The sequence below is a fragment of the Sciurus carolinensis genome, chromosome 2 (genome assembly GCF_902686445.1).
Source record: "Sciurus carolinensis chromosome 2, mSciCar1.2, whole genome shotgun sequence".
NCBI lineage: Eukaryota > Metazoa > Chordata > Mammalia > Rodentia > Sciuridae > Sciurus > Sciurus carolinensis.
This window is the reverse complement of record NC_062214.1, coordinates 10,861,150-10,880,623: the sequence shown is the minus strand read 5'-3', so window position 1 is coordinate 10,880,623 and position 19,474 is coordinate 10,861,150. Positions and strand designations below refer to the sequence as shown.

The following is a 19,474-nucleotide window of genomic DNA, read 5'->3' as shown; positions in this document are numbered from 1 at the left end:
GGGGTGGAGGGCAGGAGAGGGGTCCCGAGCAGGCCCAGGGGCACCCAGGGAAAGCGAGCAGCGGTTCCTCAGCGCTCAGGGCCCAGGAGAGGGCTGGCACGAAGCTGAGGATCCCTACTCTTCCGCAGGGGAGCTAAATGTGGATTTCTGGAGTAGAAATTTGCATACATGCTTTGAAAAATACCCATGGGTTAGAGGACATGGAGAAGGGGCCCTGAGCCCGGTGGTGCTACGTAACAGACGCTTTCCCCTCATGACCAGTGTGCCGTGTGTGGCTTTTACTCCTTGTTAATGCTAAATACCCTTTTGGAAATGTCTAGACTTTGTAGATGTCCTAAAGTGCCTGATATGTCAAAAGTAGAAGTGGTAAAATAGAACACATTTTGTAGATTTCTTTTGTTAAGATTCTTACGGGGTGTTTTGGGGGCAGAGCCAAGCCCCGTTGAGTAGGACACTCGGTGGGCTGGTGCTTACCATGAGGCCAGGCTGACCCTTGCTCCTATGTCTATGGGCTTGGCTTTACTTTGCTGTGAACGTAGGGTATATAAGGGACAAATGAGGCCTAATCTCCATCGAGTTTTCTAAATGTTAAAGAGATTGCCAGTGTATGACAAAAAAGTAGAATTAGTTAACAAATTTTGAATGTTTTGTTAACCTAATTAACAAATTCCTAGGAAGAATCGTCTCCTGAAAGCGTGAGCATTACAGCGCACGGGGTCGGGCAGGCCAGATGCTCATATCTTGAAGACATTTTCAAATTAGAACTATTGTTACGTGTGCACAGCTTCTTCAAGATTGTCGTCTATACAGTGGACAGACTGAGTCCTCGCTTGAAACATCTAGTCTGTCTAGACGTCTAGAAGTGCCCAGTGTATGTTAGATGTGGAGGTAGTAAAACATGACTTTGTAAGGAGGAAAGTTTTCTCTGACATGCAGATGCTAACACACGATAGGGGGAGGGAAGAGACAAAGGGGAGTGAGGGAGGGGGAGGGGAGCGGGAAAGACAGTGGCGTGAAGGGGACACGGCTCCTGTGTTCACACATGAACACCGACCAGGGAAACCACACCGTGTACAGCCACTGGTGGGAAGTTGTGCCCTGTGTGTGTCTGAGATGTCAGGACACTGCGCTGACATGTACATCTCAAAAGAAAACCAAATACACGTACTGCCAGCACACCGTCAATCCCTAACGTGCACCCCCGTGGCCCCCAGCCTCCTTCCTCCCCTGCCCCGTCGTCGCCTGGGCTAAGAGAACCGTTGATTCATGTAGTGGAAGGCCGTGACCTTCCCGGAAATGGCACACTCCCAGATCTAGCCGTTCCTGGTCATTCCCACCTTTTGCCTGAGGTTTGTGAGGAGTGGGCCTGTGACCCAACCTGGCAAGAGAATACAAAGGTATCTGGGGGGATCTCAGACTGTTCCCTCATTCTCAAGACACCCAAGGAAAGCAACAAGCAAAACAAGGTCCCCAAGGATGTGGCCAGTGTAGTGAGGGTGTGAAGAGAGGGGAGTGGCTGCACTTGGGACAGAGGCTCTGGTGAGAGGAGGAGATGAATGGCAGCTGGCCCCAGGTACACCCATGGTGGCTTCGACTGTCTTCAGTGGTCCCTGAAGATTCATTTCGCGAAGAGCGGCAGGCAGCCAGGAGTTGGTCCTGCGAGTCTGCCCCGCACCTGCCCCTGTGTGAATCTACAGGGCTCCTCATGCTCTCCAGGGTGGGTGACCAAGACCCTCTCCCAGGGTCACAGGCAAGAGGCTCAGAGCCCCTCCTAGCAGTAATGATTACTTTTAGTCATGGCGACAAAAATCAAAATTAGTAGTGACTTCCCTGGTGCCCTTGACAACCAGGATTCTCAGTGTGGGAAAAAGATAAGCTTAGATAAAAAGTCTGTGACCCTAAATTTTAATTTGAAGTGTTAAGTATAAATTTGTGATATGCTTTGTTTTTTTATAAAGGCAAATAGCTGAGTGCAGTGGACACCTGTAATCCCATAGCTTGGAGACCACGGCAGAAGGATTCCGAGTTCAAAGCCAGCCTCGGCAACTTAGTGAGACCCTAGGTAGTGACACCCTGTCTCTAAATAAAAAAAAATTAAAAGGGCTGGGGATGGACTCGGAGGTTAAGCGCGCCCCCCACCCCTGAAAAAAAGCAAATGGAAAAAAATGTGGCTTAAGCAAGACGGGGGTTTTCATCGGGAACCTGGAGGCAGTCAGTGCAGGCAGGCATCGTGACCACCCCTAAGCATCAGGGACCGACTGGCCCCTTCCAGCTGTTGCCCTGCGGCCTCCTTCCCCTGGCTTCTCCCTGAGTCTCACAGGGCTGCTCCAGACCCAGCCACCAGGCCACGCAGTCTTGAAGAGGGACCAGTGCAGGAGCAGCAGGCTCCCATTCTCTTTTTATTTTTATGTGTTGTCCAGCTGCCCGGGTTGGTCTTGGTCTTCTGCCTTCAAACGATCCTCGAGTCTCAGCCTTCCGAGTAGCTGGGACCACATGCGCATGCCACTGTTCAAGCTCCCTTTGTACTGAGGGATCCAGGGGCACTTGACCACTGAGCCACACCCCCAGCCCTTTTTATTTTTCATTTGAAACAGGGTCTTGCTTAGTTGCTAAGGCTGGCCTTGAACTTGCACCTGCTTCAGCCTCCCCAATCGCTGGATTACAGGCGTGCGCCACCATGCCTGCCTGAAGCTGCCTTTTTGAAGAGCATGTCCTAGAAGACATATAAGGCAACTTTCCATTCAAGCGACAGACGTGATACATGACCACCTGGCTGCAGGAGAAGCTGGGAAACAGTCTTTATTCTGGTGGCCACAGGTCTAAAAATCAGAGCTTCCATTGCCAGGGGAGGAGGGCGATGGGAGATCAGGGCCATCTGCAGCGTCTGCCACAGCTCTCATCCCAAGACCGGTAATCAGGTGTGTGGGGTCCCCGACTGGTGCTCAGAACTGGCAGCAGAGTCAGTGCTACGCAGCTGGTGGGCCTGGTGATGTTTAAAATGATTTTCATTTACATATACAAATTAAGCAGCCTGCTCTGAAGTCACCACCCCTCTGAAGCCCAGCCTGCGTCTGCATCCTTTCCTCTCCCAAACTGTGTTCGCCTCCAGGAAGCTGCTGCTCCCAGGAAGGCTATTTCCTGGGCTGCAGCTCACGGCAATGCCAGCTCCTGGGCCTGGACACTCGGTCAGCCAGCGCGTGAAGCAGAGAAGCCTGTCTCTTCCCGAAGGCCGAGCCACTGCCTGGGCAATCCAGTCCTGTGGGTAGAGTGGGCAGAGGCCCTGCCGGACTTACAGCCAGTATTGCCAATGCAGCTGCTCTCTGCTCGCCCTGCCTTATAGACTGCTGCCTTATATTTTGCTTTTATCACAAATTGATTTTTAAGAGAAATTTTATCATTGCTGTAAATGGAAAAGTGGTATGGCGTGCCCTAAGAGGGAAACTGAAAACCCGGCTACGATCCTGACAGCGCTGCGAGCATGATACGTTCTTTTTCTTTTTTTGCTACCGGGGACTGAACCCAGGGGCGCTCAACCACCGAGCCCCATCCTCAGCCCCTTGGTATTTTACTATCAGACAGGGTCTCGCAGAGTTGCTCAGGGCCTCCCTGAATTGCTGAGGCTGACTTCAAACGTGCAATTCTCCTGCCTCAGCCCCACGCCTGGCTCTGTGCCTGACACCTGTCTTCTTCTGTTAAAGACTAGGCAGTGGGGCTGGGGACACGACACAGCTCAGTGGGGGGACAACCCGAATTCAATCCCCACTACTGCAAAAACAAACAAAAAAAGGCAGCATTACACTGACTTCCTCCTTGCGGAAATCAAAAATGGAATTTTTAAACAATGTCCTTCGGTGTGACGTGCGCCTCAGCCACCTCCCACACCCCTTTGTCTTGGAGTCCGCAGGTGTGCCCTGGGAACGGGGCGCACTGGAGCTCCTCCTTCCCATCACTAAGAGGGGGATCCCACAGTACCTAATTGGGATTATGTCGCTTTCCTTCGTTTTTTCCCCCCAGGTCTGGAGATGTGACTCAGGGCCTCACACACTGAGATCCACCCTCAGCCTGGCTTGGGCTTTCTCGAGATCACGCATGGAGACGCGCAGCAGACAGGTGCCTCGCTCCAGTGCTGGCTATGACTTGTCAGCTTCAGGGAGCACAAAATTTTGAGTCCTGTCATAAGAACTAAACATGGCTTCCAAACCAAAGCAACCCACGCTTCCAAGAGGGGTGCACATAGGACAAAAAAGCCATTTCCAAACACTTCATTTAACAATGGAAGACACTTTATTATTATTTTTTAAAATCATCTCTCAACATTTCAACTCTTGGTAGAAATCAAATGTAAAACATCTGCGTTTTTAAATTAGCATATATTGAACTGTCTCAATCACAGCAACCTCATACAGCAAGTTACACACCACGAAGGAGCACAGCTGTGGTATTCCTATTGCAGTCTGAGGCACAGTGTCCATGATGCTAGGGACACTGAACTTTGTCTTCCTAAGACAACTTGGTCACACCTGCTTCTGTCCACTGTAAATTACGTGGCATCACAGTTGGCTAAAGGTTACTATAATGCTGGAACAATCTGGAAACGGAAAACTAGAAAACTAGAGCTCTCAGGAGTGGGCCAGGCATTGCCAGTTCTGAATGTGGAAAGGAAGAACGTCAAGGATGAATGCCCCAGACAGGCTGGTCTTGGTAATAAAGGTGGTTGAAATTCAGCTTTATATACACATCGTATATCTACATGTGATCTACCAGGTGTATGTAAAAAAGAGCCATAGAAGATTTGGAAAACCTTAAAATCACTCAACAGAGTTGGAAGAATGTCGGCAAATTCACAGTGGCCTCAGGATTCAGCCAGATTTGAACCTGCTAAGAGCTGAATACCTCTTTCTCCCAGAAAATCCCACTGCACATAAATCCCTTAAGTGTGTACATCACGGACACTTATGGCTGAAACATATTATTAGTTCACAAGAAGTGATCTATTTCCAAATTCTTGCTCCACTCCTGCTCTGCACCCTCAAATGGAAAATCCAGAGGTCGGTGATTCCCAGGCGGAGCTGAGGGGCCTTGGGGTGTGGCTGTGTGCAGGCTCAGCCGAGCGCTGGCGGGCCATCTGTCTGGTGGGCACACACCAACTCCTGCCCACTTTTAGTGCAAAAAGGTCGCAAACGTTGCAGGTGAGTCCTGGAAACTGGTGAAGAGGACCGAGGTGGATGGGTGGCGGGAAACCCGAACAATTCTCCTTCTAAATGCGACTTGAGAACTTTGGAGTGTGAGGTCACACTCAGCAGGGCCAAGGACCGGGGACATGGTTGCAAAGGCTGAGTCCAGAATCATCCTCGCTCCCTCGGTCTGCAGCCAGGCCTCGGCGGTGCTCACCCCCTAAGTGCAGCTGGAGGTAGGTGTACAGCGTTTACTGCAGGGAAGAGAGGGGCCCTCCACCAACTCCAGAAAAAGCGATGTTGTCTCTGTCCCTCCCTTGCCCCAACTCTCCACTCTACCCCAGGGAGTGGGGGACACAGAGGAAAGGGCCGAGGCCTCCTTGGAAGACTAAATAACCCAGGGCATTTTTATAAATAGCTACATAATCAATTTTTAACCACTTTGAAACACATAGCAAGTTGAATATTTATTTAAAAATAAATCTCAAAAATATCTATTTACAGTACAGTAAGAGGGATGTGTGCAAACAACAGAAAGGGGCGAAGCCAGTCCCGCCGTGGGAAGCACGCACTTCAACGTGTGGGGTGAAGTTCACAAACACCACGGGCGGACTGAGCTGCGGTGGCAACAAAAGGGCGATCTGCTAATACTGGACCTGGTCCACCCTGGACCCCTGCAGAGGCAGGGAAGCCAGGCAGCAGGGGTCTGGCTGGGGATCCTTGTACTGGGGCACAGGATGGCCGAAGGGGTGAGCCGTCAGGAGAGGCCCAGTGTGGCAGGAGGGCTCATTTCACAAGCCAACAGGCCTCTAGCTCGCTGCTGCAGTGGACGCTTGGAGGCGACCCAAAGGGCCTTTCCCAGTCCCAGTTGGCTTCGCAGTGGGAGGGGCAGTCCCAGAACAGGACCCTCTTGAAAGGAAAAATGAAAACAGAACCCAACCAAACAGGGAGTGATCAGCAGCAGTGAATCTGAACGGAGCGCCACCCTCTCCCTCGCAGATGCAAGCAGCCATCGGCTGGAACGAGTCCCAAGTAAGCTCTCGGGTGGGGGCGGCTGGCCGATCCCACGACCCACGGGGCCAAGCGCAGCTCTGCTCCTGATCGGCGGCCATTCTTCCTCGCCAGGCAGCCGAAGGTGAGTGGTGTAGCCCTTGTAGCGGGGAGCAGCACAGCCTACCTGTGCACGAGGTGGGAGAGCTGCGAGGACCTGTAGCTCAGCTGGCTGTTGGGCATGAACTTGTGCAGCTCGTTCTTTTTGCAGCAGGGGTCGTAATGGTAGGCGCTGAGGCAGGCCTCACAGGAGACTTTTGAACACTGGGTGCAGGTGTTGGTGGCACCCGGGCGGTTGCAGAAGCCACAGCGGGAGGTGGCCGTGATGGAGGGCTTGGGCTTCGAGTGGAGGGGTGGCAGCCGGTCAAGGCCCTGAGTCTGGCCTGCGTACTTCTCCCGCAGAGGTGCCCCGTGGGCCAGGCTGTCGTGGGCAGAGGCCTTGCTGGGGAAGGCGCTGGACTTGGGGGCCGAAGGACAGACAAGCAGGCTGTCACAGCGCTGGCAGAGGGAGGAGCTGCAGGACAGGCCGCAGTTTTGGCACTTGGAGAGGGCAGACTCTTTGGCGGGGGGTGGGCGCTTGTGGTAGATGGGGTGGGCATCGTTCCTGACCAGCCACACATCCGGGCGCAGAGCATCCTGCCTGCGGTACGTGGCCCTGGGTTCTGAGTCCGTGTACAGATCCACGTCATCCTGCGCGGAGAAGTACGTGCTGCGCAGCAGGCCAAGGCCATTGTTGGGGGAGGTGGGTGGAAGGTCGTCTGGGCTGCCATGGGGGGAGCTGGACATGGTCAGGAGTGAGGGGGACGGGCGGATGATCTCGTCCTCCAAGCCGTCGCCCAGGTCTGCCACCACGGGCTCCCTCCGCAAGCTCAGCGAGGCCTTTGAGGGTGGCTTCCTGCTCTCCCGGTAGCTGTCGTAGGCGTCCACTGACCTGGACGGCTTGGTCACACGAGGCTTGCAGTAGTCCTTGGCTGCCCGCTCACTGGCGGACTTCTGGAGTGCCACACGGGCCATGGACGTGGTCAGGTGCTCCCTACCCTCAGCCCGCCGCCGCAACGCATCCGAACAGCCGCGCACGTCCTCCGTGCTGCTCTTGCGCTCACTCACCACGTCCAGCTCAGAGTAGCCCTTATCCTTCACCTGCGAGTGGATCTCCAGCATCTGCTCACACTCGACCTTGGCCAGAAAGAGCTCGAAGGAGACCATCTTCACCTGGAGGGTCTCCACGAGCTCCTTGAGCTTGTATGCAGAGCCCAGCTCAGGCACGTAGCCCAGGTAGCTCAGGATGGCTTGGATGTCCTCTTCCAGCAGCGTCGACTTGACGTAGTAAACGAAAGGGCCTGTGTAGGTCTGGGGAGGAGGAAGGGGAGCGGGGTGGGACCACCGCTCCGAGGCACAGGACAGACTGCAGCAAAGCCGAGGGCCGTCAGGCCTGAAGCGGGGCCGAGGGACGGGGGAAGGCGGGCCTGGGTGGCGTCCCGCTGCGGAGGCAGAGGCACTCGGCTGCGCGAGGACTTGATTAACGCCTCGGTGCCTCTGAAGCTGAGGGACAGGGCACACGGGCTCGGGTTCCCTGAGGAAGCCAGGACAACCACGGGTGAAGAAAGGGGTGGGATCACAGGCGAGGCCTGCCAGCCTGAGCGCGCTCCCGGCCTCCTGCCCACCCACCGGGGCCACTCGGCCTGCTTGAAACCAGGGGACTCTGAGAGCAGGGGTGGGGGCAGCGACCAAGGGACACTGGCCCTCTGGAAAGGGCAAGGAGGGGGACGTGCAGCCAGCCGCCCTGCCTCACCTTGATGCTTCGGAACTCCTTCTTCCACGGGTAGAGGAAGAGGTTGACGGCCACGGTCTCCAGCAGGCTGAAGGCGCAGTGCAAGGCCCGCAGGCTGGAGCCGCCGAGCGAGCGCAGGGAGCTCTCCACCACCTCATAGAACTGGATCAGCCGGAATCGATAGAAGGGATCCACCTTGTGCAGGCTGAGCAGGGTCGAGGCCGCCGCCCGCAGGTGCTCGTCGCCGCCAGGCCGCAGCTTGCTGGGGGTGGCGTCCACTTTGCTCTCGTGGAACTGCACGTACTTCCGAAACAAGTCATCCTTGTACTTCGTATCCATCGAGCTGGGCTTCCCCATCTGCTCCGGGGGCTACCTTACCTCCGCCATGGCTGCTGGGCTGGAAGCAGGGGCGTCACTGAAAGCACTGCCATGCTGCTGGCCGGACCAGGGAGTTCTCTGGAGGGGGCGGAACAAGAGCAGGTCACTCCCTGAAGTGTTCACGCGCCACCTTCCGACCACCGAGGCAAAACACCACGAGTGGCCGGGTACAGTGACGCACACCTTTAATCCCAGCGGCTCAGGAGGCTGAGGCAGGAGGATCACAGTTCCAAGTCAGCCTCGGCAACTTAGCGAGGCCTGTTTCAAAAGAAACCATAAAAAGCGTGGGGGAGGTGACTCAATTGAACCCTGGGTTCAATTCCTGGTGCCAAAACAAAAAGAAAAACCACGACAAGTGGTCTGGGCCACCCTGGGCACCACGAGTTCTGGGCCCCTGTCTGCTGGCTCATTCAGCACATCTGCAACCATGTGCCACACAGGATGCAAGGTGACAGTGACAAGAGGCCAGACACGGCCGTGACTCTGCTGAGCTCAAGCGACAACGTGAGGCACACTGCTGAAACAGCAGCGCAGGGCAAGTGGAGGTGGCACTCCCCTGGACCTGTGGGGTGTGCAGGGTTCAGGAAAGCCCCCAAGGCAGTGACAGCCCACCTGGAGGACAAGGAGGCTGCCTCTGAGGTGGGCGACAGGCGGCAGTGGTGGTGCAGGCACTGCTTGCTCAACAGACTCAGGGCGAGGAGCTGCCGCGTCCCAGGTGAGACAGCAAGACGCTTACCCAGGGCGCCAAGGCAGGGCTTGGATCAGAACCAGGCAGTGTAGCTCCAGAGGTCAGGCCCTTCCCCACCACACCCTGCTTTCCTGAGGCAGGAAGAAGGCAGGAGGCAGGCGGCCAGAGGGAGTGAAGGAGGCGGAGCTGCAGATGCCCCAGGCAGACCCTGGCCTCAAAGAGCACAGTAAGGCCCCGTTTAGCCTGTGCGCTGCATGCCTCTGATCCTGGCTGCTCAGGAGGCTGAGGCAGGAGGACTGCGAGTTCCAGGCCAGCCTCGGCAACTTAGCAAAGCCCTAAGGAACTTCGGGAGATCCTGTCTCAAAATAAAAAATAAAAAGGGCTGGGGATGTGGCTCAGTGGTTAAGCCCCCTGGCTCGATGCCTGCTACCCCACACCATCAAAAAACCCAGTGTTTACAGCTCCCTACTGGGAGTGACTAGGTCTCTGAGCCAGGACGCAGCGCTCACGGCCGTGTATCTGCGCAGTCACTGGTTAACAAACACATACAGACCAGCAGAGTTCAAAACTGGTCTTGTCACAAACATGGAGTCAGAGCCAGGCTGCCTGGGCGGGAGCCTGGGGCTCCCAGGTCACTTCCACGAATCACCCAACCTCTGGATCACCTTCTCACCCGAGTCCCGAGTTAGTGCGAGGAATCTACGTGACCAACACAGAAAGCTCTTCCCAGAGCGCCAGCTCCACGCATGCGCTCCACAGCTATGCCTGCCCTATGAAGGGCCTTCACCCTCAGGAGGCCAGCTCTCCCCAGAAGGCAAGATCAGAGGGGGCACCATCTCCAACTGGGTGGGGACTGTGCATGGGCACACTCTTCTTTTTGACCGGAGGTTCCAAGAGTGCAGGATCGGGACCATCTTGCTCAGTAAGGTAACCACTGCACAGCCCCCGGGGAAGAGCACGTGCTTTGTAAATAGCACTGGCTGGACGCAGAGGCAGAGTCTGGGAGAGCTGCAAGTGACAGGACTGGACCCACAGTGGAGCCCTCAGCGAGTCTGAAGGTGTAGGAGCCAGGCCGCTACCAAGGGGCAGTAAAGTCCTCCTCATCCCAACGAGCCACTGTCTGACTTCAGTTTTGGGGAGACTCCGGGGGTATTAATAGCAGGGTGAGGTGCAATCTGTGGGACTCGGAGAGGCCATCTTCTCCCACCCACTGCCCTGCCCAGGGAACCCAGTGCCACAAGGACGGGAGGCCCACAGGAGGCAGGTGAACTTCCGGCTCCTGGCCACTGTGGAGGCGCCACGTGGTCACGCTGCTGCGCCCTCCACCCTCTGCTTCTCTCCAGCTCCAGCCGCACAGATCTCTGATCTCTAAAGGAGCAAGCTCACTTCTATCTCAGGATCTCTCCCATCTGCTCTTGTTGTGTGTTCTTGTGTTTCCACAGCAGGCTCACCTCGCCATCAGGCCTCCGTTCAAATGTCACCCTGAGGCCTCCCTGCCTCATCTCAAGGAACTCCCACCTTCCCAGTCCCTGCCACGTGACAGTCTGAAGTGATCAACTCTGCTCCTTCCTTTACTACTTTGTCTCTCCGCCTCCCTCCCCCACCACCCGGTAAGCTCCCCAAGGTCCGAGTCTGCTCTACTGGCCACAATGCCTGACAGACCCTGTGCACAATGGGTGTTGATAAAAGCAGGAGAAATGAACGAGGAAAGGGTGTGCACTAACACACCCCTTCAGGTGTGACATCGCCCCTTCACTTTCTCCTTGGTACCTCCCAAGAATCCTGAGAGCAATACAAAAGAGTGGGCTCCAAAAGATGGCAGGATGTGACACACAGGGCATCAAGGGGCTGGCGGTATGGATCAGGGATACGGCACCTCCCTACCTTGCACGAGGTTCTGGGTTCCACCCCAGCACTGTTTAAAAAAAAAAAAAAAAAAAAAAAAGTGGACATCAAGCCCCGCTCCTGAATGTTGCTATGACTTTGCTGCAAACAAGTCAGCCCTGAGCTCACAGAAGCTGATTTTTCACCAAGTCAGCCACCCTCGAGCTCAGTGCTTCAGTTCAGTGTCTGCTGCTCTGTAATCCCACCCTCCTTTGTTGCTGATGAACAATAAACAAGGAAAAGGGACCCACACAATAAACAAGGAAAAGTTGCTCAAAATTCTAAAAACACAGACGGGAAACCCATCTAAAAGGATCTTGAACCAGCCTAGCTAGGGAGGGAAAAGGGGAAAAAAAGCGAATACTGAAAGATAATTAAGAAGCTGGGCGCACTGGCACATGCCTGTAATCCCAGCAGCTCAGGAGGCTGAGGCAGGAGGATCTCAGCTCAAAGCCAGCCCCAGCAACTCAGCGAGACCCTGCCCCTAAATAAAACACAAAAAAAGGGTTGGGGCTGGGGCTCAGTGGTTAAATGCCCCTGGGTTCAATCCCTGGTACAAAAAAAAAAAAAAAAAAGTAATAATAATAATAATTAAGGAAAGGAAAGAGAGAAAGAAACAATTAGCAAGGTTCTACTATGTGCCAAGCACTAACCAGGCTTTCTACTTTAACTGCTTCTCCCATTTAATCCTCATGATGACTGAGGAAACCAAGGCTCAGCCACCAAGCCCCCTAACCAACAGAGCACAGAAGGGTCAGCGCCCAACCTGAACTCCAGCTGGGAGACCCTGAAAAGCCTGGCTCTCTCCCACTCATCTCACTTCCAAGGGATTAATGTGAGGGTCCCGTTAACTGTTCCTCAAAAATCAGTGAAATTGGGCTGGAAATGTAGCTCAGTGGGAGAGCACTTGCCTAACACATGTAAGGCCCTAGGTTCAATCCCCAGCATTGCAAAAATAAATAAATAAGTACATGAATAATATATGGAATTCACATGCCAATCCTGACGTTAAAGAAGAAACAGGCACAGAGGGCCAACTCATTTGCCTAAGTGATAAGGTTCAGAAAAAGTGGATCTGGGAACTGATCCTAAGTCAAACAAGCCTGCCTCTTAGCCAAGTGGCCCTGCTGCAACTGCTGGACAGCTCTCCCTGCAAGGCTTGGCTCAGGCAGAACGCCCCGCAGCAGGCTGAGCAGAGTCGGGTTCTAAAAATTCCTATAGTAGCAAAATTCCATCTTCCCACACAGAATGGGGCTGGGAGAGCCGCAAATCTCTCTATGAGGTAAGCTCCAGGGCTAGGGAAAGAGGCTGGCCGGAGATCGGCCAGTGAGGCAGTTACGTCATCCTTGCTGAATACATTTTCTGAGAATACAGGCTGCCTTGTGGATGGTCATAGCTGGTGTCTTTTCTGAGCACAGAGCCAGCAATTTATTCCCCGCACTCTGCAAAAACAACAAAAAACATGCTCCCTGCAAAAACAGCCTGGTTACAGGAGACCAAGACAGCCCAGTGACAGGCGCTGTTAATTTCTCTAAGCAACCCAAGGATTTGAACACTAAGCTGTGCCAGGCTGGCGGGGGAAAATGGCTCTGTGGATATCCCAACACAAGAGGCAGGCGGGTGCCCAGAGCCAACAGCCCTGGACACACCTCCTGCAACCGGGATCGGGGACCCTTGTAAAGCAAGTCAACGAAGAGACAGACACTGCAGAGTCAGGGAGGTGGTGGGTTTTCTAATGATAATCTTTTAAACATAAAGGAAAAGCTCTCTCTGTTCCAAGTTCCATTGAGTGGAACCGAAATGGTCCTAGGTAGCAAAGAATTAGCTTGGCTTTACATCAACTGGCCATTCAAGCAGAAACACTCCCGGAGCAGCATCTGGGCCCCCCCTGCACAGGCAGAGCTTTTTCGGTCCCAGCACTGCCCCAGTTCACAGGTTCACACACCCCTGGTCCAGGTTAGGCCTCCAACAGGAGCAGGGGAAAGCGGTGCCACCCCTCCCCTGCCCACCCCACCTCCATGCACTCATTCCAAGCAGGAGGCTCCTGAGACACATCCGAGGCATCCTCCCCTGGCTGCGAAACGCCAGAAGGTTCCCACACCCCTAGTAGCCTCCAGAGACATTCGCAGAGGATGGACACTTCCAGACCTTTGGAAATAAACTGAGTAGAGCTCCTGACGGCCACCTCTCTCAAAGGGGCTCTGAAGCAAACCATGTGCCCTCCCTGCAGGGAACGGAAGCTGGCGACAGCTATACGGGGTTCGTTAATTGCTACCGCCTCTGAGGCCGCATCGGTTTGAACGACACCCCAGTCTCACAACCAGGCCCTCCCCACGGGTCTGCTGTTTTGGTGCTGGGAACGGAACCAGGGTTCTGCGTGTGCCGTGCAAGCCCCCACTGGTTCATTCTCGGAGCACCGGGGGCTACCGCCTGTCGACGCCTGCCGTGTACCCGAGGCCGTGCTCCGCCGGCATTCAGTTCTCTGTGGCCAGCGGGCGCCTTCCACTTAACCCGGGACAACTGAGGCTGCTGAGAGCGACTTGCAAGGTCACGCAGGGCAGACCCACGTCCGCGCCAGAGCCTGAGCAGGCGACCGCCGCGCGGCCCCTGCCCACGGTGGGGTCGGGCGTCCTCCCGCCTGCCCGGCCGCCGAGGAGTGGGTGTTTCTCCTGAGCTGCCCGAGCACCCTGGGCCGGTCCCGGGAGCCTGCGCGGCAGCCCTGGGGAACCGCGACCGCGAGGGCGGGCGCGCCGGGCGGGCCGCGCGGGGACCCCGCTCCCGGGCCGCCGGTCCCTCGGCGCGGGGAAGCCCGGAGGCAGTTTCGGCCTGCGGCCGCACTCACTCACCCCTGAGCGCCGCCGAGGGAAGCAGCGGGGCGCGGCCGCCACCGGGGCCGAGCCGGCTGGGCTCTCGCCGCTCCGGCCGGCTGCGGGAACCTACACCAGTACCCCGGGGCCAGCGGCGACCCGGAAACACTCGGCCCGGAAGGGACGCCCCTCGGAGGCGGGCCCGCGGCGAGGCCAGAACGCGGCTGCGCACTGGGCCGGGACGAGGTCGCCGCCCGCGGCGGGCAGAGACTACGGGCGGCGGCGGCGGCGGCAGCAGGTCCGGGAGCGAGCGCAGAGCCCGCGGAACTCTGCCTGGGAACCCAAGGGGCCGTTGCCGCGGCTTGTCCCAGGACCCGGAAGTAGATGACCCGGAAGTGACGCTCGCCACTCGGCCGCGAGACGGTGGCTGGCTGGGTTGTCATGGAGACCGGTGGGAGCCGCGGTCGGCCTCCACCTCTGGACTCGCCCCTTGTCAAAACCATCCTGAGGCTGCGCTCGGGCCTGATGGCTGGATCCCTTGACCACATTTTACAGACGGAAATACCGAGGCTCAAAGAGAGCGAGTGGGATGCCAAAATCGCGCGAGAGCGGAAGGCAGCCTCGAGGGCTGCGGACCTTACCGGCTGGGTGGGGGTCGGAGCGCGGTCCCGCTCTGGCTCTGCTGCGTACCAGCGTGTGGTCTCGGGCGAGTTGCTTAAACTCTCTGAGCCCCGTCGTTCTCACCTGTAAAGTGGAAAAATGGTACCTGCCTCATGAGATTGTCATCGAGTTAATACATGGAAACCACTCAGGACAGTAATTGACATATAGCAAAGATCTAAATATCTTTTGCATTTTTAATCTGGTAAAATCAAAGGAAATGAGTTCTCTTTGCCCTCGATTTCCCAAACATGGAAGCCGGGCGTGGGGAAGAGCAAGCCTCCTTGCTTTGTGGCTTTGCACCAGGCACCTGCAGAACTTGCATGGTATACGCTGCCATCAGTCCGTACAGCCTGTCGCTTCACGGCTGAATCCCTAGTGCTTGCAAAGTGCCCAGGGCATGCTCAAGACCTGTTGAAAGTTATTTGCGATTGAACTGTTCATTCTGTCTGACTTACCCAGGACATTTATTGGAGGCTCACAGCCCATTCCAAGCCAGGTTCTCTTCCTCCAACACACTTTTAGCTCCCAGCACCTAGCACATTCTTGCTGGCTTCTGTGCATCCATATGCTGTTGCCTTGGTGTGGCTGTCTTTCCTCACCTCTTCCCTTCCCAGCCTTCTTGGCTTCCAGTCCTGGCTCAGTCCTCACTTCCTTTCTGAAGTCTTTTCTGATTTCTCCCAAGATCCTTTTTCTCCTGTCCCCGCCATACTGTCTTTCATGTTCTTATCTCAGTTTCCAGCACAGTGGAATATACATATATTTAATATGACACCCCACCAGACCCCAAGTTCCCTATTCATCTCCAGTTCCCTTGAGCTCCACGCACGTCTGATCAGCTGGTGCCAACGGATGTTTTTTGATTGTGGAATTCTTCCTCTGAGCCTTAGTGACCCCAGCTAAAGCCAGTGGGGCTTCAGGAGTCCATAACATGATACTGGGGAAGGAAACCTTTAGAGAACCAGCAATCAGTTCTTCAAACAGTGGCAATTACTCTATGTACCTGTTGCTGCCTAGGCACCCCTGAAGGTCTTTGTGTACGTATGAGCTCAGATTTAAGTGCCTCTCTTAATCAGCGGCAAAGTGATCACACAGCTGAGAAAACCCATCCCACCTGAGCTATGTCTGCCTTGACAGCTCAAAACTCTCCTTTTGGCAAGTGTTACAAGATTGCATTTTCACCTGAGACCACTAAAAAATAAGTCTCTTCCAGATCTGTGGTTCTATGACAGCCAAGAGAGAAACAGATTTCTAAGAAGGACTTTAGCCATAGGAAACCCCAGTCATGGAGACTCAGTGACATTTTCTATCAGAAAAGACCCAAAGTCTCTGCTGTGTGCAATGGCACGGGCTTGTAATGCTAGCTTCACGAGAGGTGGAAGCAGGAAGTTTGCAAGTTCAAGACCAGCCAGGGTAACTTATGGAGATCCTGTCTCAAAATAAAGGGGTGGGACTGTATGTCAGTGGTTAAGCACTTGCCTAGTATGTAAAACTAAACAGAATAACAGAGTGACACTTTGCATCCTTTAAATGCTGCTCAGGGTTTGTGATTTCTCTGCCTCTAGGTGTGGAAATCATGGGAGCATCTTTTTCATATTTTATTACATAATGATTAGCAGATTACATAACGGTCATGTGACCATGATCAGGCACCTCTACTTCCTAAGAGCCAACAACGCGAACAACCTACCTACTTCTTTCTATTTTTTAGTTTTCTTTTTAATCACAAAAGTAGCACATGACTCCCAACAATACAGAAGCGTATGGAACAAAGAGTGAAGGAGAAGAGCTACCCCACAACCTGGCAGATTTCTTGGCATCTGCCTGAGAAAAGCACAAGTGCACAAAGCCACCTGCGGCATCACTGTCTATGATGAGGAAACAGAACAGGCCAACTGCTTCTCGATAGCAGAGCAGAACAGTGCTGCCATACTGACCCAGAGACCCTGCAAGGAAGGTGCAGACAGCTCTCCAGTACATGTGTGGAATGAGGAGGAACCTACCATGCGTGGAAGGACAAGACCAACGCTAGATGGTTCCCAAGGGTTCAGGTCAACTGGGGAAGGCAATGCGGGCACAGAGGGTTGGCCAATCACTGCACAAATACATTTTTACTTGATTTTTACTAGTATCTTCTTCCCCAGAAGTCAGTGGACTGCATGACTACATCAACTTTGTGCAGTTTGGACACTACTACCCAACAGCTACACTACCAGCAACTAGCGGAGGGTTCAACTCTATTTTTCTGATCAAAATTTCCCTGACTGCCTACAATGTGCCAGATCAGATGTTGGATTAAAAGGGTACAACAGTGAGCAGGACAGACCAGCCCCTGTCCTCAAGGAGTGTACAATCCCATCAGAAAGAGATTTTAGTAAAATAGGACTTGGGGGGATTAAAAACCTGTAACTCAGACTAGAGGTGCTCAACGTGACGAGCATGGGAGGCCACTCTCACAGGGCAAAGTGAGAACAGCCTCAAGGAGAGGCAGCAAGTGCACTGCCCCCCCCAGCGACCTGAACATGTGAGCAGGTCTGCTTCCTCCCGGCCGAAGGAAGCAAGCAATCAGAGGCAAGGACCGGAAGTTGAACATCGTTGGGTGCAGTGGCCCACGCCTGTCATCCCAGCAACTCAGGAGGCTGAGGCAGGAGGATGGCAAGTCCCAGGCCAGCCTCAGCAACTTTAATTTTTTTTTAAAATTTTACAGACTGCATTTTGATTCATCGTACACAAATGGGGCACATCTTTTTGTTTCTGTGGTTGTGCACGATGTAAATTCATACCATTCGTGTAATCATACATGTGCATAGGTAATGATGTCTGTCTCATTCCACCATCTTTCATACCTCTGACCCCTCACCCCTCTCATTTCCTGCGACATAATCTAAAGTTCCTCTATTCTTCTCTCACCTTTCCTGCCCCAACCCCATCCCCATTATGTATCATCATCCACTGATCAGGGAAAACATTCGGCCTTTGGTTTTTTGGGATTGGCTTATTTCACTTAGCATGATATTCTCCAGTTCTATCCATTTATCTGCAAATGCCATAATATTATTCTTCTTTATGGCTGAATAATATTTCATTGTGTATATATACCACTGTTTCTTTATCCATTCATCTACTGAAGGGCATCTAGGTTGGTTCCACAATCTAGCTATTGTGAATTGAGCAGCTATGAACATTGATGTGGCTGCATCACTGGAGTATGCTGACTTTAAGTCCTTTGGGTATAAACCGAGGAGTGGGATAGCTGGGTCAAAAGGTGGGTCCAGGGCTGGGGAGATAGCTTGGCTGGTAGAGTGCTCACCTTGCAAGCACAAGGCCCTGAGTTCGATCCCCAGTACGAAAAAAAAAAAAAAAAAAAAAGTGGGTCCATTCCAAGTTTTCTGAGGGTTCTCCACACTGCTTTCCAGAGTGGCTACACCAATTTGCAACTCCACCAGCAATGTAAAAGTGTGCCTTTTCCCCCACATCCACGCCAAGCCCCAGCAACTTAGCAAGATCCTATCTCAAAATTTTTTTTAAAAAAGGGGGGACGTGGGGTCACAGATGGAGCTCAATGGTTAAGTGCTCCCAGGCTTAAGCCCCAGCACAAAAAAAAAAAAAAAAAAAAAAAAAACCAATATCAAAACAAAAACAAACTGGAAACTGAAATCAGCCACTTGTGAACATAGAAGATGGGTATGTAGTAAGTTCTAGTCCAGGAAATTAGTAGGCTGAGGTCTCACATACTCCCTGACTCAGGGTAAGCAGTCAGTTAATCCTTCACTGAGAAAATGAAGAAGCCCCTCTGTGCCCCAGTTTGTCCATCCAAGAGATGGGAAGATAACAGTAGTACCTATCACAACACAGGTCACAGGCGATGTCCATGCAAGCACTTGGGTAAATGCTCAGTTGGCATTAGGTACCGCTGTCAGTCTCCTATCCTTCTACCCCTGCAAAGAGCCCAGGGACACTTCACTCAGTCATTGCTTATTGATTCTCTTGAGCAGATGAAATGTTCCTGACACTGACTTCTCTCTGGGATTCTCACTGAGTTCTGTGAGCTTCCTTGCATTGTTAGCTCATCTTCATGATTATGGAGCATGCACGCAAGTCAGACTACCTGTTTCTCCACCTGTAAGCAGGGCTCCTCAGGTTATTTTGCACATTGAACGGGATAATGCCTGGGAAGAACTTCACTGGTACCAGGAAGGGAGTAAGTCTGCCCAAATGTGACCCCAGAGTGGCCTGCCTGCTGTCGTGCAAATGAATTGGCTGGAGGCTGAGGATCCTCTGGCTCCTAAAGCTAGGGGTTCATAGGTAGAGGGCCTGGTGGAGGTTTGTAACCTCCAAGAAGGTATGTGTTGAACTGAAAGCCAGTGCTATCAGGTAGTAAGAACGGCTTGCTTTCTCCATAAATGTAAACCAACTGTCAATCACTTTAAAGTGTTTGCACCACCCAGAAGTCCAAAGGTAATGCTGCAGACTTGAGGGCTGTTATTATCGGGACCCACCCAGGGGTGCTTGCTAAATTACTGAAGCTGGACTTGAACTTGCCATCTTTTGCCTCAGCTTTGAGTAGCTAGGATTTCAGGCATGCACACCACGTCCAGCTTGCTTGGATGATTTTTTATTTGTAGGTGGACACAATACCTTTATTTTGTTTTTATATGGTGCTGAGGACAGAACCCAGGGCCTCATGCATGCTAGGCGAGTGCTCTACCACTGAGCCATAACTCCAGCCCTGGATGATTCTTAATTGCACTGAAAGCAGTAACCCAGAGGTTATAAGTTCTTGGTGTGTCCTGCACAGTCTCTCCAAGGACTGTTTGCAGGAATCAAACATCTTTGTCCTCCCACTCCCTGGAAAGGAGCAAGGGAAAGCCACACCCAGGTTGTCTTTATTGCATAGCAGCATTATCTCTGGGCAAGCAGGAAGGCACAGAAGAGCCAAAGGTTTGAGTTCAGACCCTAGCTCTGTCACTCTCCATTTGTATGACCTTGCACAAGCTATCCAACCTCTCTGAGCCTCAATTTCCCTATCAGAAAAATGAGATTAGTGGTGCAGCAATGCATG

General features: G+C 53.5%; 1 protein-coding gene across 1 annotated transcript; it reads right to left on the bottom strand.

Moving 5' to 3' along the window:
• Positions 1 to 5,628: 5,628 nt before the first annotated feature.
• Spata2 (spermatogenesis associated 2) lies at positions 5,629 to 13,938 on the bottom strand. Its single transcript, XM_047542029.1, has 3 exons — positions 13,792 to 13,938; positions 8,017 to 8,451; positions 5,629 to 7,574 (listed from the first exon to the last, which is right to left on the bottom strand). The coding sequence occupies exons 2-3, from the start codon at positions 8,350 to 8,352 to the stop codon at positions 6,348 to 6,350; spliced, it is 1,563 nt and encodes a 520-aa protein (XP_047397985.1). The 5' UTR covers positions 8,353 to 8,451; positions 13,792 to 13,938; the 3' UTR covers positions 5,629 to 6,347.
• Between the last annotated feature and the right edge of the window lie 5,536 nt (positions 13,939 to 19,474).